The sequence below is a fragment of the Mirounga angustirostris genome, unplaced genomic scaffold, assembly GCF_029215605.1.
Source record: "Mirounga angustirostris isolate CCGP_5_RB_7025 unplaced genomic scaffold, mMirAng1.0.hap1 SCAF_8, whole genome shotgun sequence".
In the NCBI taxonomy this organism is placed as follows: Eukaryota; Metazoa; Chordata; class Mammalia; order Carnivora; family Phocidae; genus Mirounga; species Mirounga angustirostris.
This window is the reverse complement of record NW_026991716.1, coordinates 129,628,258-129,649,387: the sequence shown is the minus strand read 5'-3', so window position 1 is coordinate 129,649,387 and position 21,130 is coordinate 129,628,258. Positions and strand designations below refer to the sequence as shown.

General features: G+C 43.7%; 1 protein-coding gene across 2 annotated transcripts in view; it reads right to left on the bottom strand.

Annotated features, from left to right (window-relative positions):
* Positions 1-21,130, bottom strand: part of PPP1R14C (protein phosphatase 1 regulatory inhibitor subunit 14C) — an 81,937-nt gene that overhangs the window by 16,236 nt on the left and 44,571 nt on the right. The window contains exons 2-4 of one of the 2 annotated variants that reach the window (XR_010413804.1): positions 10,568-10,777; positions 10,024-10,107; positions 8,639-8,672 (exon numbers count right to left, since the gene is read on the bottom strand). Coding sequence is in view for 1 of the 2 variants with exons in the window: in XM_045865741.3 (XP_045721697.1) it covers positions 8,640-8,672; positions 10,024-10,107 (117 nt within the window). In the remaining variant the exon portion in view is untranslated. Of the gene's footprint in view, positions 1-8,638; positions 8,673-10,023; positions 10,108-10,567; positions 10,778-21,130 lie in introns of those variants that run through there. The other variant, XM_045865741.3, reaches the window with a different exon arrangement.

The window sequence follows — 21,130 nt, the reverse complement described above, 5'->3', positions numbered from 1 at the left end:
TATTTGCCTTTAGAGATTGATTTGTTGTGCTGGTGAAAGCAGTCCCATTAATCTATTTTAGAGACCACTGCTCTTAGACTAATTATTTTGTACCCAGATCCTAACCTTTATTTGTATGCAGCAGAACCGTTCACCTGCCCTCCCCATATTCAACCTCACCAGCATTCAATTCTTCCTTCACTTACTAATAATTGGCTTCTCAGAACCCACACACTTGCTATTCGGACAATGTAAAATAAAACCCACACAAACAAACCCACCACAATAAATGATCAGTGGAGTAAATCCAGCAAAATTATGATCTCTAACTTTATAATCACTACGAAAAACTAAAATAATTTTATCAAGGGCCCCATTATCAATGAGGGAGAATATTATTTGCTACAAATACCTAAATCTTGTTGAAATGAAATCTTACTGAATTTACAAGCTGTGAGATTTGTTTTTGATTATGTCTCCCTTTGCTAAAGATCTAGAAATCCAAAAGTCATGTGTCAAATCGCCTTTAAATCGCGTTCGTTCTTCTGTCGGATTAAGTCGAAACCCAAGAAGAGAATGTGGAACTGTTTATAATTAGGGTTGATCAGCTTTTAAAACATGATCATTCATTCTGAATTTAATGAAAGAAGAAAAGGCCATAAAATCACAATCAATCATTCAAAAATGCCAGCCACTTAAAGGTCCACTGTCCTTTAAAGCCTGTACCTCCTCTATCATGTGTTTTTAAAAAATAACCATCATTAATTACTGGGGGGGAAAAGCATCCAAAGCCAGACCTGTGTGGCTCTTCCCATAATGGCATCTACCTCTTCTTTCCTTATGTCATGGTTATTGTCATCGTTATCACTCTTCTCGTGGTGGTCCTGCTTCTAAGAGTGTAGTAAAGAATTTCACCTTGCCCCAAAAGAGGTCTAGTCTTTGCCCTCAGTTCCTGGGAGGCGAGCTCTAAGCCCTTGGAATGTCTTGCCTGATTAAAGTATCTTTGTTTACCCGGGGGGCCTTGGGCCACCCTAGAGAGTCTAATGGTGTGATTTAATTGGGGGGCTTTGGGTCATGTGATATCAGCTCAATATACCGAGGGACTAGCAACTGAAGTCAGCCACTTGGGCAGTCAACCATGTCCATGTGACCTAGTCCCAGTAAAAACTCTGGGCATCGAGGCTCAGGTGAGGTTCCCTGGTTGGCAAGACTCTGTATACAGCGTCGTCCATCATAGCTGAGAGAATCAACACTGTCCAGGACTCCATCAAGACAGGACAGCTGGAGGCTCTGTGTTTGGAACTTTCCTGGATTCTGTCCCATGTATCCTTCCCTTGGCTGATTTTCATCTGTAGCCTTTGACTGTAATAAAATGAAATTATGGATATAGAAATGCTCAGTGAGTGCCGTGGGTCCTTCTAGCAAATTATCAAATGAGTATGGTCTTGGTGACCCCTAAGCTTACAATTGGTGTTGGAAATGAGGATGGGCCTGTGGACTGTTCCCTAACTCTGCAAAGTGTGCCGAATAAAGACCAAAAGAGAAATGCAGAGTTTTGCTCTATGACTGCATGTCTTTGGCAAGCTTACCTAACCCTTCTGGGTTGATTTCCTCAAGGAAGACAATCTTAACCAGATTTATAAATATTCCAAACGGGTGCTCGTGCTGACCTAGTAAGAATTCAGAGAAAGGCAGTGAGAGGTAGACAGAGCAGAGATGCGGACTCAAATATGGGTCCAAATGCTAGCTCAAGCCCCTCCTGGCTCTTTGTCCCTGGGCAGAGGAGGCCTGGTGCCTAAAGAGCCCTAAGGAAAGTGTGTGAGCAATTGGCGTACGGGGACCAAAATCCTTTTGCTACTTGGTAAAGTTACTCTTGTTTCTGGTTAATAAATCCCAGTCCTTCATTACTTACCTGCCTAATTACGCTAAAACATAATAAGGTTTTCCTAGCCAGCAGCTACAGCCACTAGAATGTCATTTTCATTGATTGCAGGCTTTCTTTGGAAGCTCCCAATGCTCTGACTCTTCCGAAACCTTGTTCTGAAGGTGACAGATTCCAACGAGTGTATTTCAACTCATTAATCCAGCATTCAAGCTCTCTTTCTCATCCCAGCCCCACATTGCAGTCTTTTTTGAGGAAACCCCATGAGACCCGAGAAGAAAAAAGGTTCCTCTGCATGGAGTCACTCTGAGCCATTTAAACGGAGTGAAATGGCTACTTCCTTGTCTTTCCCTAGCAACCATGGATCCACTCAAATCACATTCCAATTAGGCAATTTGGTAACTAACTTGGAAAACCATGGGATAAGCAGACACCCTGGCATTTCTGTCCTTTTATTCCTATTTTAATAACCTTTGAGCACTTAATTCTCACCATAGTTAATTGTGAACTTAGGAAAGACTGTTTTTTCAATGGACGCCCGGGTTCACTGCTTTATCTAAGTCCCTAGATTCGTTATAGGCACAAAGATGTTCAATAAACATTTGTTGAGCAAATGAATAGAGAGAAGAGAGCAAAATGCCAAGCCATGTCTCCTCTAGTCACACACGCAGGCTTTCCGTGTTATAAATACCCAGTCTATCTTTTCTCTCCACTGCAATCAGCTCAGAACAGGAGCTCTGAGCACTACCATTACTTCCATGTATACATAGCTGAACAATATTTTGCAGGACAGGTTAAAATGCTAAATGGAGCGAGACTGATGTGAGCAGGATGAGTTAACAATGGCCCCCACAAAAGTCGGTCAGAAAAGTGAGATGCAGTCACCATGACAGCATGGCGAAAGAAGGAGATCCTGCCTTCCTACCATCATCACGGGGAGAACAGAGCAATCCTGCCTTTCCAAAACCACTGGTCAATTTCTATTGCAAACCACGATCAGACATCCATTTCCTGCACCATTGTGTGTCGGTGACATTTCTGTGACCCGACACATTACTGGGATCCAGAAATGCCTCTCACCACCTACTCACAGATTTAGTCATCCTGCATAAAACCCTGATGCATATCAACCTACAGGCTCTGATTGCTAAATGCACAGGAAAAAAATATGATGTTTATCAGAGAACAATGGCACAGCCATCATCAACTATAAAAAGTGATTTCTATGAGTCCATTGACCAGACTGACAACTCCCCTAACAGATGGTAAGACAGATGCCCTCAAGCCCACATTAAATGCATTTTCTGTCCACCATATCAGTACAATGGCAGTGCTCCTATGTGACTCTAAGATTTGAAAACCATGCAAAGTAATAATGAGAAATAGGAAAAGAAGCTTCTCCCTAGCCTGGCTAGCTAGCTCCAACACCTCATCTCAGATTTCTGTAATGTCCACCAGGCTGCCACTCCTGATCATTCAAATCCAAATATTAGCCAAAATTAAATTACTCCTTTTCTTCTTGCATTATATAGAAACATTATTTTTCTACATTTAAATCAGCTCTATTTTAATATCAGCTACATCAGAAATGTCATTTACTCAAGGGGAAAAAATTAAAACACCATTCTTACTAATCAACCACAAATACATTAGTGTGGTGACCACAATTATACTGCTATGTTTTGAAAGGTCCAAGTCAGAAAAGATTTGCGCATCAGGAGTCCACAGCTAGGAATCTGAATCAAAATGAGAAAATACAAGTTCTTTTCTGATTAGCCAGGGTCCCACATGGACCCAAATCATCTGACAACACAAAAAAACATTCACTTCTGTGAAATTAGCAAGTTCTTTAAAGTGCACTCTTCAAATTGAATAATTCAAGAATATCATCATTGGCAAACTGGGGCATTTTGCATATTTAATATGGAATGGAGAAGTACTACCTTATATAGAACCAGATTCGACTAGCATGTGTCAAGCTTTATGCTATGTGCTTTTGTGCATATCCTGACTTGTCCAATTATTAATTATATCACCTTAGACAAATGACATAGCCCTTCAATGTCTCAAATTCCTGATAACAATAGTGTCAACCTCACAGTTTTTTTGTGAAGAAGAAATAAGTTAATATATGTGATATACTTAGATCGGTCCCTGACATGTGCTTAGTAATTATTTAGCTATTATTATTGTTATTACTATCTCTAAAATTATCAGTGCAAACAATTGTTACTAAAACCCGGAGAGGTGGTTATTACCTCCATTTTATAGAGGAGGAAATGGAGGCGCAGAGAGGTTGAGAAAATCGCTGAAAGTCACACATACGTAGTGCTGGTGCTCACATAAAACTCTTGTCTTAGACGGTGCCTGGGTGGCTCAGTCAGTTGAGCATCTGACTCTTGATTTTGACTCATGTCATGATCTCAAGGTCCTGGGATCAAGCCCTGGGTGGGGTTCCATGCTCATCAGGGAGTCTGCTTGAGGATTTTTCTCCCTCTCCCCCTTCCCCACTCGCATGTGCACTCTCTCTTTCTCTCTCTCAAATAAATAAATAAATTTTTTTAAAAAAGACTCTTGTCTTAAAGTCCACTCTTCCCATCACCCACCCCCACCTCAGCAAGACTATAAATAAATGTCCCTGATTCAGCAAAGACGTCTTCTTTACATTTGTAACTTCAAAGTGACATAAAATTGTATGCAAAATCCTTTGATCAAAAAATAGCACCTTCAGAGAGGACTACTCTAAAAAGAACATTGTTAATTGGTAGGCACTTATTTGAGATAGGACAAAGTCCTTTAATGTCCTAAATGTCTTTCTAAGTCAAGTAGCTTAGGAAGCCAGGCAGGGGGAAAGAATGAGCACAAGATGAGATGTTCTGAAACTTGCGGTTGAGTCCTTCCTCCCTTTGCTTACTGCTGTGAGATCATAGACAAGATAACCTAACTTTCTTCTTCAAGTCATGATTGTGAGGATTAAATAAGATAGTGCTTGTTACAGTGATGCGAACTCTAGAGCTTTGGGAAAATAATAAGCTATGATTTTTATCATCATAACCCACTGCCAACCTTTTCTGAAATGACCCCTTTAATGGATGATTGAACTTGACTGAAATTCCTTAGCATTTTTCACCATTTCCATTTCTAGAAACCATGAGCTAAAGAACACAGAGATGTTCACATGTAAACACCTTTCCTTCTTTCTTCCTTTGGAACTCCAAAGAGTATTCAAATATTACATCTTTCATCTTTTAAAACTCCTTATAAAAACCAGATGAGGAATACTTTTGTTCTGGGGGAAGCAAGACTCACCATTTTCATTCAACTGCATGGCTGTTAACAAGTATGAATGTTTTGCTTCCTAGATACTGAAACAACTGGAAGAGAATAGGGCTCATGAAAGTCGAACCTTTCTTACCTAAATACCAGAACATGAACTGTCCCACTAGGAGGAGAAGCGAAGAAGAAGGGAATGATTAAGTGAGTAAATGGCATGTCTACACCTACCCGTCTGGATCTACTCTCAGCAGCAACCCTCCTACCCCCACATCACATGTGAATTCAGTGATACAATCTATCACCTTTTTTGACTATTTTACTATTCTTGTTTAACCTTTCACAACAATATAAGTCTCTAAATATCTAACTAATTTAACTCTTTTTTGAAAATATTTTATATATTTATTTGAGAGAGAGGGGGAGAGCACAGAGGGAGAGGGAGAAGCAAACTCCCCGCCTAGCAGAGAGCCCAACACAGGGCTCGATCCCAGGACCCTGAGATCATGACCTGAGCTAAAGGCAGATGTTTAACCAACTGAGCCACCCAGGCACCCCTAATTAATTTAACTCTTATATTAATTCCCCCAGATAACTATAAATAGGTTCTTTTCCCAAAAAACCTAATGGTGAGGTCTCTTGCCTCCATCCTGTCCTTGTTTCCAGAAAGCCTCTAATCAAACTATTAACTCCTCAAGGAGTTTAGATAGTCAAACTCTTACAAAAACAAAACCCAAATCTTTTCGTAAAAAGATGTCCAAATAGCAACATTTTGAGTGGGGACCACTTCCTACACACACACACACACACACACACACACACACACACACCCCACTAAAAAAAAAATTTGATTTGCAACCTGGTCATCCATGGTGAGACCCACCAATAGACAAGATGTGTTCACGTTACACAGATTCAATCAGTTTACTGGCTCCTAACACTCATGGACACACTGCCAAAAAATCAGCAAAGACAGATGAAAACAGAAAGAAAAAAAGTGAGATTCAGAGAAAACAGAGACAATGCAGAGAGCAGAAAAATCTTAAAAATAAAAACAGAAATTAAACATTTGATTAATATCCTCAAAGAGAAAAAAAATTATAAAATGTGTCCATGAAACAAGAAGAAATAGTAAAGCAAAATAGTGAACAGAGAACAAGAAGGTGCTCTTAACTATTAAAAAAAAAAACAGATGAAATTTTAAAATATCAATAAACGGGCTAGAAAATAAAGTCAGAAATCTTTCAGTAAGCAGAACAAAATATCAAGGAGAGGGACAACAAAAGGAAAAAGATAAGAAATCAGAGGCTCCATCTAAAAGATGTAACATCTAAGTAACAGGAGAGCCAATATTATAGAATACTGAGGAAGAAACTGATAAAAAATCATAATAAATAAATAATATTTTTTTAAGAATTGAAAGACATATATCTTCAGACTAAAAGAGTTTGCAAAGTACCCAGCACATGATAAAAAAAGGACCCACACTGAGGCATATCACTGTAAAATTTCAAAGTGTGGCGATAATCCTAAAGTTAATTGAGGGGGGAAAAATAGGTCACATACAAAGCTCTGAGAATGGAAGTGGCATCAGACTTTTTAATATGAGAAATGACAAAATAGGATAATGCCTTAAAATTGAGTTTTAATAATAAATTTTATCCCAGAATTCTATATCATCAAAACTATTAATCAAGATACATTTTCATTCATAAAAAGATTCAAAACATTTACCTTCTATGCATCTTTTCCCCAAAAGCTACTGGAGGATGTACTCCCGCAAAAATGAGGAAGATTGGGACTTAAGAAACAAAGTATCTAACCGGACAACAGTGAACAAAAATCTTATTACAGTAGCTACTCAATAGACCCAGAGAATAACTTCTCCAGATTGTTGCATAGGGGCACCAGGAGGAAAGTCTGGGGTGGGGGCATAGTAATGACAGGTATGAATATACAGAAAAGATACTACATGTTTAACAAAGATATTGGAGAGTTCAACAAAAAATAGCAATAGGTACTAGACAAAAATAAAAGACAAGAAACTATCAATTCCAGGAAAAACAAAGCTATACAGAAAAGGAGACATGGTCATATTTATTTCACTGTTTGGCTTAGCAGTGAAAAATACCTGTTTAAATAATAATACTATAAACCTTGACCATTGATTCAACAAAATTCTGGTCAATAACTTTATTAAGGGGATGGAGGGAAATGAATTATGTGGAGAGTGAGAGAGCTATCATATTTCCCTTTAAGCCAATAAATGAAAAAAATAAATAGCAATTGCATATTTAGGAATACAAGAGTAAATAGTAGGAAAACAGCCAAAAGTATTGATGTATAAAACCACTTGAATATAAAATATAAATATAAAATATATACCTTTAGGAAGAGGGACTGAAGAATAGGAAAGGCAATGTTACTTTTCCTTTATAAGCCTAGTTGTATTTTTGGCTTTCAAAACTATGAGTATATACTACATTAATTAAAAAATATATTTAATAACCTTATAATTTTAAAATTAGAATTAAAAATCTCTATGACTGCAAGACACAATCAGCATAAAGGAACACTGGAGACTATAAGAATAAGGCTCAAATAAGTAATTGGTCTCAAGCCAAATGATCACAAAACACCCTAGTCATTTTAATCTTACACACTCTTGTGGAAGTATGCTTTCCTCTCACTTTGTAATTATATCACTTCAAAAAATCAGAAGTCCTACCACCATTGCTTTGATGTTGCAAAAAACATCTGATGGATCTTCTAATTTCTCTGATTTATCACAGGAACAAATGAAAAGGACTTCCTTTACCAATCTTTTCATGACTGATCAAATCCTTAATTTCTACACCATGCTTTCACTCTTTGGAATATACCTTAAATGCTTTGGTCTAATCAAACTAATACCCACTGTTTTTTATACTAATATTTATCCACTTGATGATAAATACACAAACAAAGCATAAAATTTCTTCTTCCAATAAAGACAATTCTTCTGAATGACAGATTTCACTTTAAGCTTCTTAAAAATGCGTATCTATATACTAAAAGAATGTATTCTCCAGTTATAAATCTAACACTTTTACTAAAATGATTCCAAACCCTCTCACAATTACCTTTGAATTTGGCTTTTAGGGATAATTGGGTGATGGTCATTAAGGAGGGCACTTGATGTAATGGGTGTCATATGCAACTGATGAATCACTAAATTCTACCCCTGAAACTAGTAATACAGTATATGTTAACTAAATTGAATTTAAATAAAGAACTAAAAAAAAAAAAGACAAGCAACACACCCAATTCCATTAGTTTTAAGTCTTCCTGAACCAGGTATGCTTGGGCATTCATTTAAGGAAGTTAATAGTAGTCAAGCATGCATTTCACTTATGAATAATAATCACTAACCAAATCATGTATTCTTGTTTGGCTTTAAAAATACACAAATTGGTTTAATAAAAATGAATTCAAACACGGCATTTAGGAAAAGCGATTTCTTTACCTCTGTTGGTTTGTAGCAGTCTACAAGAGCTTCCTAGAATGAAATACACAGAAGGTAAGTTTGATTATTTGAAAATTCAGTATCAATTAAAAATCATTTTATCTTCATGGTGTTATTCTACACATGGTAAATCCAGATTTCATATCAACAATCTAGAATCGCACTTTATTTCAGCACCCGTTGGGTCATCTTGAAGATATCAAAAGTTGTACCTTCCTAGGCACGAATTCAGAACACACGTGCACCTTCCCTTTGGCCTACCAACTGCTTAATAATAAACTGCATATGCTTAAGTTGAGACAGCCTGTGGGAAATGGTAATAATCACCCCTGACATGGAAAGCCAGGGGCCTGGCTGCAATTCAACCACAAACCACCTTGTCACACCTCTGCAGGCCTCAGTGTCCCCACCTGGAAACCAAAGCGGATGGCCTAAGTAGCTAAAGCCCCTTTGAAGTTCTCAATTTTAAAAAACCTTTTATATGTCATTACATTTTGTACAGATCTGGTGCCTGCTTTATTGTTTTTTAACTTTTGTAACTAGATGCTATCATGTCCCAACTAAATTTACAAACAAGAAATAATCATTAAGCTGAGACTGTTCACCACATGAGGGACACAAGTAATCATTAACACATTGAACACATTAATACATTAAAATGTGCCCTTTAATTGCCCTTAGAGATGACTTGCCATTGGTGATGACCAACAGCCATTAACAGTAATCATCAGTGAACATTAAGAACAATGACAGGTCAGAAGCTAATTGGTTTTAGAAACTCCCAAATGCAAATTTTAAAATGATAGATTTGACCTCCTGTGAGAAAGGAAATAAATGTCGATTTGCTCTGGACTGAGGAAACAGGAGACAGCTCAACATCCACTGGTGTACTAGAAGGCTACCAGGTGAGCATACTCTAATAATATGTCTTTTATTAGATTGTAAACGATCTTCTCTAGAAACTGATTCCATGGGTGACAATAATCCACAACCGTGAGACCAGAGTCCTGGGTTTGGGTACTCTGGGTCTGGCTCAGCATCTCTTCCTCTCACATAACTGTGGCGCATCGCTTCCTTTCCTGGCAAATGAATTTCTGGAAGCAGAACCGGCTCTTTCTCCAAGAAGAGATAGCTACGGAAGCGCATACCTGGTAGGTGGTTTGAGAACTGACCCGGTAGATTCAAGGCCTGCTTTACCATCAGAGACGCAGTGCAGGGGGACGGATACCTAGCACCCCAGTGCTTTCCTCTCAGCAAACTGCCGTTGCTCAAGTCCTGGAGCTAACACCGCCCTAGGGCAGGATCAGTGTATGCCAGGTTCGGGAGACTCAAGCCAATTCAAGCATCCAAGACTGGCAAGTTCTAGATTTTGAAAGCTGCTTACCCGTAACTTTAAAGCTCTCTCTTCTTCACTGTCTGCATCAAGAAGATCATCAATGTCAATTTCTACTTCTGGCATTTCTTCTTCCTGGGGGGAGCAAATAGAAAGGCATTCTATTTAGTGAGCAACTACATTGCACCAAACCAATTTAGTTAACTTAAATAAATAACTAGATCATTAATGAAGGGTGGAGGTCAACAACTGGGGGGGAGGAGAGACCAAAAGGTACAGGAGGGAAAGGAGGAGAAGGGGAGGAAGTAGGAGAAAGAGAGAAAGAGGGGAGAAAGGAGAAACCAGAAGAAAACGGAAGAAAAGGAGGGAGGGGGTAAGAGGAAAGAAGAGGGGGAAAAGGAAGGGAGAGGGGAGAGGGAGCAAAGAAGATTTAAGAGTCACGAAGCAGTAGAAAGCAGTATTTCAAAGATGACAACTTCCTACGTTCTGGTAGAAAACTACAATTATGAGGCTAGCATGGGACTCAGCAGATTACAGAAAGAGCAGTGAGAGTTGCAGCTTCTTACCCAACATCTACCCTTTGCTTGGTGGCTACCTGATCTTTATTCCAGATCCGCATCTCCCTTCACAGCTCTGGGTCTGGGGGAACCTGATTCCGCAGATTTCTGAGGCATGGTGCTTGGGTCAGGATCACCCAGCTCCAACTACTGACTCCAGAGAGCCCAGGAAATCCAACGGAGACCCGAGGGGGTGCTGGGAAAAGATGCTCTTTCCACAAGAAGCATCCCTGCTCGCTCCTTCTAAACTGAAAGTGGAAAGGGGAAGCTCTTAGCCATAAATTACTGGCAGCCATCCTGCAACTACAAAGGGAGTGATCCTGATTCATGGTGGCCAGAGCAAGGAGAAAGAAGAACTCAGCGTCCTGGACAAGTCACTGAGTCACTGAGTCAAAACCACCTCTGAAGCCCACCTACCTTTAAGTAAATCCCTATTCCTATTTCAGCCAACGTGAGTGAAGTGTAATATTCCTGCAACCAAAGACACCCAATCCAGAACAGAGGGCAAGAAAGTCCGGCTGGAATGTGGTGAAAGACGTCCCCAATTTGGAATCTGTACTTCCACCCCAGAGTAGGTCTTTGCTACCTCTTATTTCTATTGTCTGATCTGCGCCATTCTGAGAACACTGAAATATAATCACATTTAGGAAAGTGCTACAATTTTGCGTGTCACCTTCCCAGTAGGAGTCACCTCCTCCCCAGTTCCTCCCTGTCACAGGGATTTTCTGCAGAAGCTAGAGAGAGACCTTTATGAAGGACATCTGGGCTTAGCCACCTGGTGCTGGCTGCATCACCTGGTCTTCAAGAGCAAGGCTCACTTCCTGAGTATCTCCTTTCTAGTAAAATGCATTTACTAATAGTGCTCAACCATTCTTTTTTTTTCTATTCCAATACAAAAGAGGACCCAAGCGTTTGGAGGAAACTAAGGAATATGATACACTGCTGTGAAATGATGAATGTATATACTGGTCTTGACCCCTGGTTCCTGGCACAGAGCTCCTAAAACCCTTATGAATGGGGGTGCCAACATTTGTTCTAACATTTAGTGTCTGATCTCAGTTCCTGACATAGAGCTCTTAAATCCCTTAGAATTTCCTGGCTGGTAGGAACATCTTGAGTCCTAATGAGGTGACTCTTGGTGGGCTCCTGGATGGGGGCTGGTCACAAGAAAGACCAAACCATGAATAGAAGTTTGGAACTTTCCACCATACCCCTCACCCATCCTCCCAGAAGGGGAGAGGGGCTGGAAATGGAGGTAGGTACAGATGTGGCCTCTATCCAGGCTGAGGATGCTGGGAGGATCCCAAGGCTGCACTCCGTGGTCAGGACGCTGGGAAAGAGCACACTGGATGTGCGTGCTGCTTCCCTCCATCCATGGCTATCAGCCTCCCTGTCCGCCACCACATTCCCCCCCTGCCCCCACCATGCTGGCGCTCTGTCACTCTGAGCTGCCCGTGCCCCACTTCCTATTTTTGTGTGTATGTGAAATCCCGGCTGAAAGGAATCATTTAGGAAGCCACAGATGGTAGTACAGCTCTCAAGGGTCTATTAGACTTTCCACAGTGAAAGGACAGGTGGGAACTGAAACATCAACAGAGAATCTCACTGGATTCTGAAACAGCCAGCAGCCCACAAACACAGGCCACAGCTGGGGAGCCCCAGTGTGGGCGGAGCCCACAGGGAACCTCCCCAGGCCAATGAATGCCGAACCAATGGCCACCAGCCCCTCCGAGCAGAGCCCAGCGCACACTGGGTTATGTTCTGGTAAATGTGGTTAGAGATTATTTCGGTTACATCCACAGCACAGTGTAGCTTTAAAAACTACCATATAAGGCCAAAATACCCACAGCCAGTTTTAGCTGATTCTACCCAAGAAAAGCTAAGTGAAAGAAAGAAGCCCACAGGTTTCTAGCTAACGATCTACACAGAATCCTCCTCAGTTTCTCCACTCCTTCCCCAAAACAGTCGTGTGGGTTTGGCATTAATATTAGGTGTGAACACAAAGTCTATATTTAAGTTAAGGTTCAATGTCCTCGAGCACAGGAAGCAAGATATAGAACCTGCTCAAGGAGTCACAGCTAAGGGAAGCCCAATGTCTGCTATTCTTAAAGGAAATGAAAGAGTAAGTAAATAATGCTCTCCTCAGAACAGTACAGCAATGCGTTTCCCTGCAAACATTATCCAGCTTTGATGCCCTGCCAAATTCGGTCAAATGGGCCCTCACTTGTGCAGCAACGCAGAGTCCCACCCACGCGGGAGGCATCTGCAATACTCTCATTAGGAATGCACTCAGCTCTTCCTCAGATGCTACATTTGGCCCATTTTCTCCAACCCTCGAGATCTGGGCTGTCCAATATGGCAACCACATGTGGTATTTTCAGTACAATTCACTAAATGAAATACAATTAAAAATTCAGTTCCTCAGTCACATCAGCCACATTTTAGTGCCCAGGGGCCACATGTGGCCTGTGGCTCCTGCACAGATGTAGACCCTTTCATTCCATTGGACAGGACTGCCCTAGAGTCCACTTACCCCCTGGCCCAGACATTGGGAAGCAAAGCCTCCTTCCCTCTCAAAGGAGCTTGACAGGAGTAAAGAAAAAGCCCCGCATCACAAGGTCACTACCATTACCAAGGGTATGTGGCAGGGAGAACCTAGGCTTGGCTTTCCTGGTGCGAACTGTCTTTACCAACTGAGTAATTATAACAATTATTGGGCATGCACACTTTCTACCAACCTATGATGCTTCTCATTACCCCCACCCTGATCTGTCAATAGCTAGGAGTCCGAGCTCAGCATGCATGCCAGGAGGGTGGAGCAAGGGTGTGTTCTGAAGGTCGGTGATGCCAAAACCAAACCATGGGGCACAATGACATAGAGACATGGGTCATGGAGGTACACATGGGAGAGTCCTGGGGAGCAAAGACTGATCTAGTATCAAGTAGAGAATCCTATGTATATTTGGTATTTAAAATATCTAATGAGGAGTGCAGAAATATTCTACATTTGATTGAAGTACTCTTTAGCGCTTTTAAATGTATGGAGCAGTGTCACTGAATAAATAACTTTAGTGATAGATCACATCGTTGACAAAGGAGTAACCACAGCTACAGCTCACTCTGATGTCCCAGAGTTTAGTTGCGTTTGAGGATTTCCCCACATTAAAAGTAGATCAGTGGTAATGGTGACAGTAAGTGAAACAATATCTTCAGGGTCCCTTGTCCAAGTGAAATAGTGGTTCTGGTGACAGTAAGTGAAATCATCTCTTGAGGATCCCTGGGCTAAGTCACCAGCTAACATATCTCCCTTTTAGTCAGAGGCCTTCCTGTTGGTACCCAAAGAAAAAGCCCCTTGATCATGGCCATGCATCTTCCTGGTCATACATCTGTTGAGAATCCACTATATGCAAGGCATTGTGGGTCAGGCATTGTGAGACTCTGCCCAGGTGGGACTGTCAGTCTAAGCTCAAAACAAAATAACATGGCACCAAAAGAGAAAGACAAACCCCAAGTGCTTGAGAAATTAAGGAGAGGGAAACCTTCCACTGAGGGCTGCCTGGGAGGGTTTCACCAAGGAATGCATAAGCTAGCTTTGAGGAGTGGCAGGATTTGGACAGGATTAGAGGGGGAGGGAGATCACTCACAAAAGGCAAAATGGTACACAGGAGACAAAAATACAATGTGAGTTGTAAACATGGCTTGTAAAGAGGTCCTTGGCCTGGAAGTCACCCAGCTCTGTGCTGCCAATTTTAATGCCTGATGGCAAGCAGACAGGTAACAGAAATGAGCACTAAGGTAGCCTGGGGGCGCTATAAGGAGTAGTGGGGAGCATGGCAAACTGGAGAAAACATGCCCTGAAGAAAGACAGCAAAGAACACTCCATTCCTGCCAATTGTGACTTTCCTTTTAGGAACGTGTGCTTAGTGCCTCCAGATTTTCTAACTTTTCAGGAGAAGTTGAAAATACAGATTTTTAATATAAAACTATCACAATATTTTAAAAGCTGGTTAACAATTCCTTAAAATCCTGTAAAGGACAAACAAAATCCATCACCCTGCAGGCTGCAGTTTTTTCCTCATCCTGCAGAGACTAGTCCATGGAGGGCTCCAGAGCAAGGGTGGGAAATGCCTCAAGGGGAGCCCGCCCAGCTGCAGGGCTGAGGGCAAAGGGGAGGAGGTGAGGAGATGAGGAGGCTGCTGAGAAACACACACTCAGCCCAGCGTGAGCTAACCGGGCTTGAATGAGTTGTGGCAAGAACAAAAAGATCTTAAACCACGATTAACAGGGAGGGAAAACAGATGGCATTTGGAGCTGAGCTGGGTGGCAGATGAGGGAGAAGGAAAAGGTAAGAGAAAATCCAGGTTTCGAGCCCGAGAGGTGTTGGAGGAAAATGCAGTAATAAGGAGCACATCTGGGACCTGGAGGGCAGTTCACAACCAACAAGCAGTGCAGAGATAAGCCATGTGCAATACCCTCTCCCCCCAGCTCCCAGCCCGTGAGCAGATGTGCGAGCCGCAGGACCCCCACGGCGCCACCATAAAGGGACACACTGCAGGCCCAGCCCTGTGCAGGCAGAAGCTGTAGCCTGGAGGCGGCCGCCTCGGCTGGGAACACACAACAGGCCCGGGGATAGGGATGCACCCGGGCCACCCACACGGTCTCCCGAAGCACGGCCAGCCTGTGGAAACACACACACCCTCACGCACGTGCACACATACATATATGCGTCCCATGTGCATACACACACTCACACGCACACTCGTGCACCTACACTCATGCACTCACTCACATGCACCCACACCCATAGTCTTCACAAGCTCACACTCTCTCACATGCACGCACTCACACGCTCACGCACTCTCATGTGCACACACACTCACATACCATATGCACATACACTTCTAACCTGCCAGAAAATTTACACCATGAACCCTGTCAAGCGTGTTTGTATTAAAAAATATATATATACAAATGCTCACTTCTCTCCACAGCAGCGATGGGGGCAGGAATGCTTGAGATAAAACAGCTTGAACATGGATTGTTGTTTTCCAGCTCTGTGACCCACAGCCTAATGGCTCCCTGAATGTGCCAGAGGCTCATGGTTCTCAGCAAGTCCACAGCTCCAATAGGGCTGTGATCAGAGCCTGTGACCCTGGCAGCCCCGGACGGACACACGCGGGGCGGGACACGATCAGAGCCTGTGACCCTGGCAGCCACGGATGGACACACGCGGGGCGGGACACGATCAGAACCTGTGACCCTGGCAGCCCCGGAAGGATACACGCGGGGCAGGACCTGCGGGGGGCAGGGGCAGGGGTGGGCAAGGGCCCATTCCCACAGCCAGCACTTCTGAGCACTCCCCCTGCTGTAAGTGCGCAGGGGACACTGGCTTAGGAAGAACAGAGGGGAGCTGAAGTCGAGGGATTCTGTGGGTTCCCTATGAAAAGATTTACATTCCATGTTTTCATTTTAATGACAATCCCAAAAATTTCTGTAAGCAAGCATATTTATTCTAAGAATCGTCTGGATGGGCATCCTTTAACCTTTAACTTGACTCTGTGTCTACACGTGGGCATCAGGCAGAATTCCTTTAACTGTCATGGGCTAATGAGTAATACCGAATAGATATAGTACCTGTTAGATTCATACCTTGGTGACCTATGCCCACCAGGTGAAGCCAGAAGACATCTCTTACAGGACGTGCAGGGGCAGGGCTGGGCCTCCTTCCTAACCTCGAAAGGAGTGACTTGGCCATCACACTAAATTCATGTTGTGTGCTTGAATTCCATCCGCTGGGTGCTTTCTGGCTAATTTGCAATTTCGATTTGATTTTATAACTGGAAAAACCATAAGCATCCAGAGTTATGCTTGGTTTTAAGTGGCACAAATTTAAATATTATAATATTACATGTTTAAATCAGCCCTGGAAACTGCAAGAAATCTTTTCCACTTAAAAAAGGAGGCTAGCCTGCCCTTCGGCGCATCGCTGTGGAATTTCAAGACATTGGGGACAAAGAGGAGATCCTGGAAGCTTTCAGAAAGGAAACAGGTCACACAGGGGCAGGGAGAGAATCTGCGTCATCAGTCAAGGGAGCAGTAATTCCAAAATCCCATAGGGAAATGATTTCCAAACTGGATGCCTCCCTGCCCACAAACTGCCAACGAAGAGTCAGAGAAACACCACAGACATTTCAAGACACATCAGGTTTTACATCTTAATAGATTGGCCTCCCATCTGGGGAAGAAGTGTTCCAGCAAAACAATGAAATAAGCTAGGAAAGGCATCTGTGCATCTGTGGTGGTAGATGGTGCAGGCTGGAGGGCATACTCTCAAATGAAGCCCAAGGAGGGAACCTGGGAGGCCAGGAAGTGAAGAACAAAGCACATGGGGCCTCAAAAGCTGGGAAGCTGAGCAGAAAGAATGGAGCCGAGCCTAATGGGTAACACGGGCTTGGGGACCACCTCACACCTGCCTGGGTGGCCAGGCATTCAGAGGGGCTGGAAGAGGATGGCCTCCTGTGGAACCAAAATGGGGGAAACACGTGTAGGTCATCCCAGCTCCAACACCCTTGGTAAATGGTGTGATCCCATGTTACCAGTCTTTCCCTAATACCCACTTATTTTAAAATTTAAATAAGCTTCAAGGGTTGAAGCTGGCTCCGAGCCAAACAGTAATATCTCCCAAACTCTTCTCTTAAAAAAAAAAAAAATGAAACAGCCTAACCAAACTTTATCCTATGGTAAAGGGATGGTTAAGATAATGTCCACAGAGGATGCTATTCTTGCCGCCCAGAAGAGCAAGTCTGTACCTCCCTTTATCCCACACACCCCACAGCTGAAGTTCATCTCTGGAGCACCCAGAGCACCCAGGCACTGTCACGACCCTCATCCACCTAGCACCCCACACAGAGCGCCACCCCATTCCTCTCGGGCAAGAAAACATGGTGTGATAAGGGTGAGCAACACTGACATTATTTTATAAACACCATAAACTATGTTTTAATTTGTCGAGAGTTCACTTGCTTGATTTGGTATTATCTCGCTATTATCACTGAGCAAATTACTTGCCACACCGTCTCATGTCAGAGCAGCCCAGGGCACAGCTGCTGTCCTAACCATCAACAATAGAAAATGAATACCAACTCATAGATAGGAAGATTCACGTTACTGGTCTCATGAGATTATTCTAGAACTAGGCACATCTACAGCAAACGCTAAGAGCACCAGGCAGATCCATGTGACATCTACTGACTGCATACCTACTACCTGCCAAGCACTTTCTAGATGCCAGAGAGAAAGAACAGACAACTGACAAAAATACCTGTTCTTGTGGAGATCAAACCCTGGTAGGGGAAGACAGACAATAAGCACGTAAGGACCACATACCACATAGCAAATGGTGATAAATACTTTAGAGAAAAAATAGGCAGAGGAGAGGGACAGGGAATAGCAAGGCTAGAATTTTACCTAGGGTGAGAGAAATATCTGAATAGAAGACCTTGAAGAGAGTGAGGGAAGCCAGGTCAGATGTCTGGAGGAAGATGTCGAGGGGGACAAGCAAGTGCCCAGGTGTATCTGAGAAGCTGCAAGGAGTCGGGGGTCACTCTAGTGGGCTTGGGGTGGGGACCCTGTAAAGACTGACTTGTCCCCTGAGTGAGAGAAAAGCCGAGTTTGAGCAGAGTGGTGGCATGATCTGATTCACCTCTTAGAGAGGATCACCCTGGGCTGTGCGAGGAATGGGGGTGAACAGAGTCACGTAGAAGGTGGCAGAAATCACCTGGTAAGAGACAACGTGCCTTAGACCAGGCGACAGTAGCGCAATATACATTCTCTTCTTACTTGGGTCATGGCTACTCCAGACCTCAAAGAGCAGACCGCATACATGCAGCTCCCGCCATTCCCGAGTCTGGGGAGCTAGAGCATTCCGCTAGGTGCAGGTGTCAAGGACATGCCTATCAAGCAGCAGCAGGTGGGCACAATCGTGGGTGGGAGCCGCTGGGACGCAGACTCGGGTGTTGAGGGCCAGCATTTAGGTGAGGGGGTGCCCGGGCTGAGAGGTCAGGGGTGGCCACTGAGATGCTAACGAAAGGAGCTGTGTGGGAAAGCAGCAGGACAACCGAGCCCAGCCAGGGAGGTGCCTTCCCAGATCTGAACCCCATTCCCCGCCCTGCCCCCCACCCCGTGTCAATTGTTCCTCCGCTGAAGGGCTATGTGGGCAGGCCTCCACCCCCCCAAATCTCTGCCCCTCCTAAAACCTGACATGTAGCGATTCATCTCTGGCAAGGGAGGTTGGAGAGAGACAGACCCAGGTTCAATTGCATTCCTGCCACTTACAACCTGTGTGAGCTGGAGCGAGGTAGCTCACCCTCCTGACCCTTCTTTCCCACACCTGTAAAATGGGGCCGAATAGAAAAAGCCAGCGCGATGGTGCCAGGGCTTATCGCATCAACTCAAGGGTCAGTAACACGACCTCAGACGTGGCTAAGGTTTCTGAGCACTTCTGATCAGCTGATCCCTCTTTTAAAAAAATTTAATGTAAATGTCTCTTCCGGGGCATCTTTCACTCCTTATGCCTGAAAATTGCATGTAAAGACCTAACACATCACCAACTTATTCAAAACCACAAGGATTACAAGGGTGGAGGGAGAAATGTAAGCAAAAATCCCCAGAGGCAGAGCTTTCTGGAAACAATAACACTTTGCGTTTCTTTCTTTCTTTCTTTCTTTTTTTTAACACTTTGCGTTTCTACGGATGAACGCTAAACATGCACAGCTGGTCATGAACAATGCCAAAGTGACAAGAAAAAAAGCAGAAGTTGGTATCCTAAGAAGGTAGTTGACAATAAGGGAGAGCTGAGGCAGTTCTTAGAGATGGCGAGGACAGCCTTCTTAGCCATGGCAGAATGGATGTCCCGAAGGTTCTGGTTGCATTGAATAGATGGCCACCATCCTCATGCTCCCTGCACTGATTCACAGCAGTGGGACCCCTCTAGGTCCCCAGCTCCCCCCCCCCCCCCCAGCAGCACCTGCATCACCAGAAGCACCGCGTGCAAGCCCTCAGACCAGTGCTGAGGGAGCTGGTGGGCACACACACATTCAGAGGCACATCAAGCAGAAGAGAGGAGGGATCAGGCAGGTCAAGAATGTGGACAAGACAGCTGGGCAATGAGCTCAAGTTGCTATGGGGCTGCAGGCAGCCGCTAAGGACACGGGGAGAGAATAAAGGGCTGTTCCAGAAGAGAGGGCTGGTGTCACCCACGGAGAGCAAGAGGCATTGGGCATGCAGCCTGTCTCTTAAGAAGTCACACTTGGCTATGTCCTGCTTCTCCTCCATTTAGTAATACGGCCGAGACTGTCTTTGGATAGAAGGTGACCCATTCCTACGTTTTTAGAAAAACTACTTAAAGACCAAGCAGAGCTCTTCAGGCTGGAAACACTTCAGACCCAGGGTGTCACAAAGGCACATGCCTGTTCCAGCTCAGTTCTTAGATGGCAGTCCTCCCACACTATCAATCCTGTCACCACACTGAGCGTGACTGAATCATTCCAATGGGAATCCGGGGGGCCAGGGTGTTGGATTTCAGGAACACAGAATACTGAGTCTGAACATTTTCCCATCTCCTATCTTGAGAAAGCTCCTAAATCTGCTATGGCTACCTGTGTTCGGGGTTGACAGGTACACAGAAGGGGAAAACTGAGAAGATGATGTGGAGCTGCCTTTTGGAAGCGATGCCAGGCACCGAAAAGAAATTGCTATTCCCATCTGGAGACCTCCAGGCACAGACCAGCAGGCAAGGCCCACTTGCGGAAGACTGGGTGAAATGAGCTCTCAAGCCACAAAAAGACATGGAGGAACCTTATTATACCTATTGCTAAGTGAAAGAAGCCAACCGGAAAGGGCTACATACCATAGGATTCCAACCATATGACGTTCTGGAAAAATGCAAAACTATGGAGACAGTGGAAAGATCAGTGGTTGCCAAAGGCTTGGGGGAAAGGAGGGGTGACCAGGTGGGGCACAGGGCAATTAAGGGCAGTGAGATTGTATGACATTGTAATGGTGGAAAAATGTCGTTAGTGTCAAGTCCATAGAAAGTACAAAACATAGAGTGAACCCTAATGAAAACTCTGGAGTTTGGCATGATAAAAATGTATCAAAATCCTTTTTAAGTGGAAGGCAGGCAGGGACAAGAGGTTCCCCCCTCCCCCCACACACACACCCTAAGAGGAAACCACCCTTAAAAAGATTTTGCACCCGCCCTGGAAGGAGCCCTCCACCCTTTCCCATATGATAGATAGGTGACAAAAACCTGATTGGGTGACAGGTGCAGGGAGGGTTAATCAGATTCAAACAGCCTGCCAATGAACCCATAAAAACCCCTAGACTTAGAAACTCCGGCGGCAATCCCCTCGGATCCCCTCCCTCCTTGGGAGCTTTGTACTATCCCTTTGCTATCGCTCAATAAACCTTGCTTTGCTGCCCACCAAAATATCATATATTGATATATATGTATCAATACTGGCTCATCTGTTGTAATAAATACACCAGACTAATACTAGATTTAACAACAGTGGAAGCAGGGGGAGGGGAAGGGATGCCGA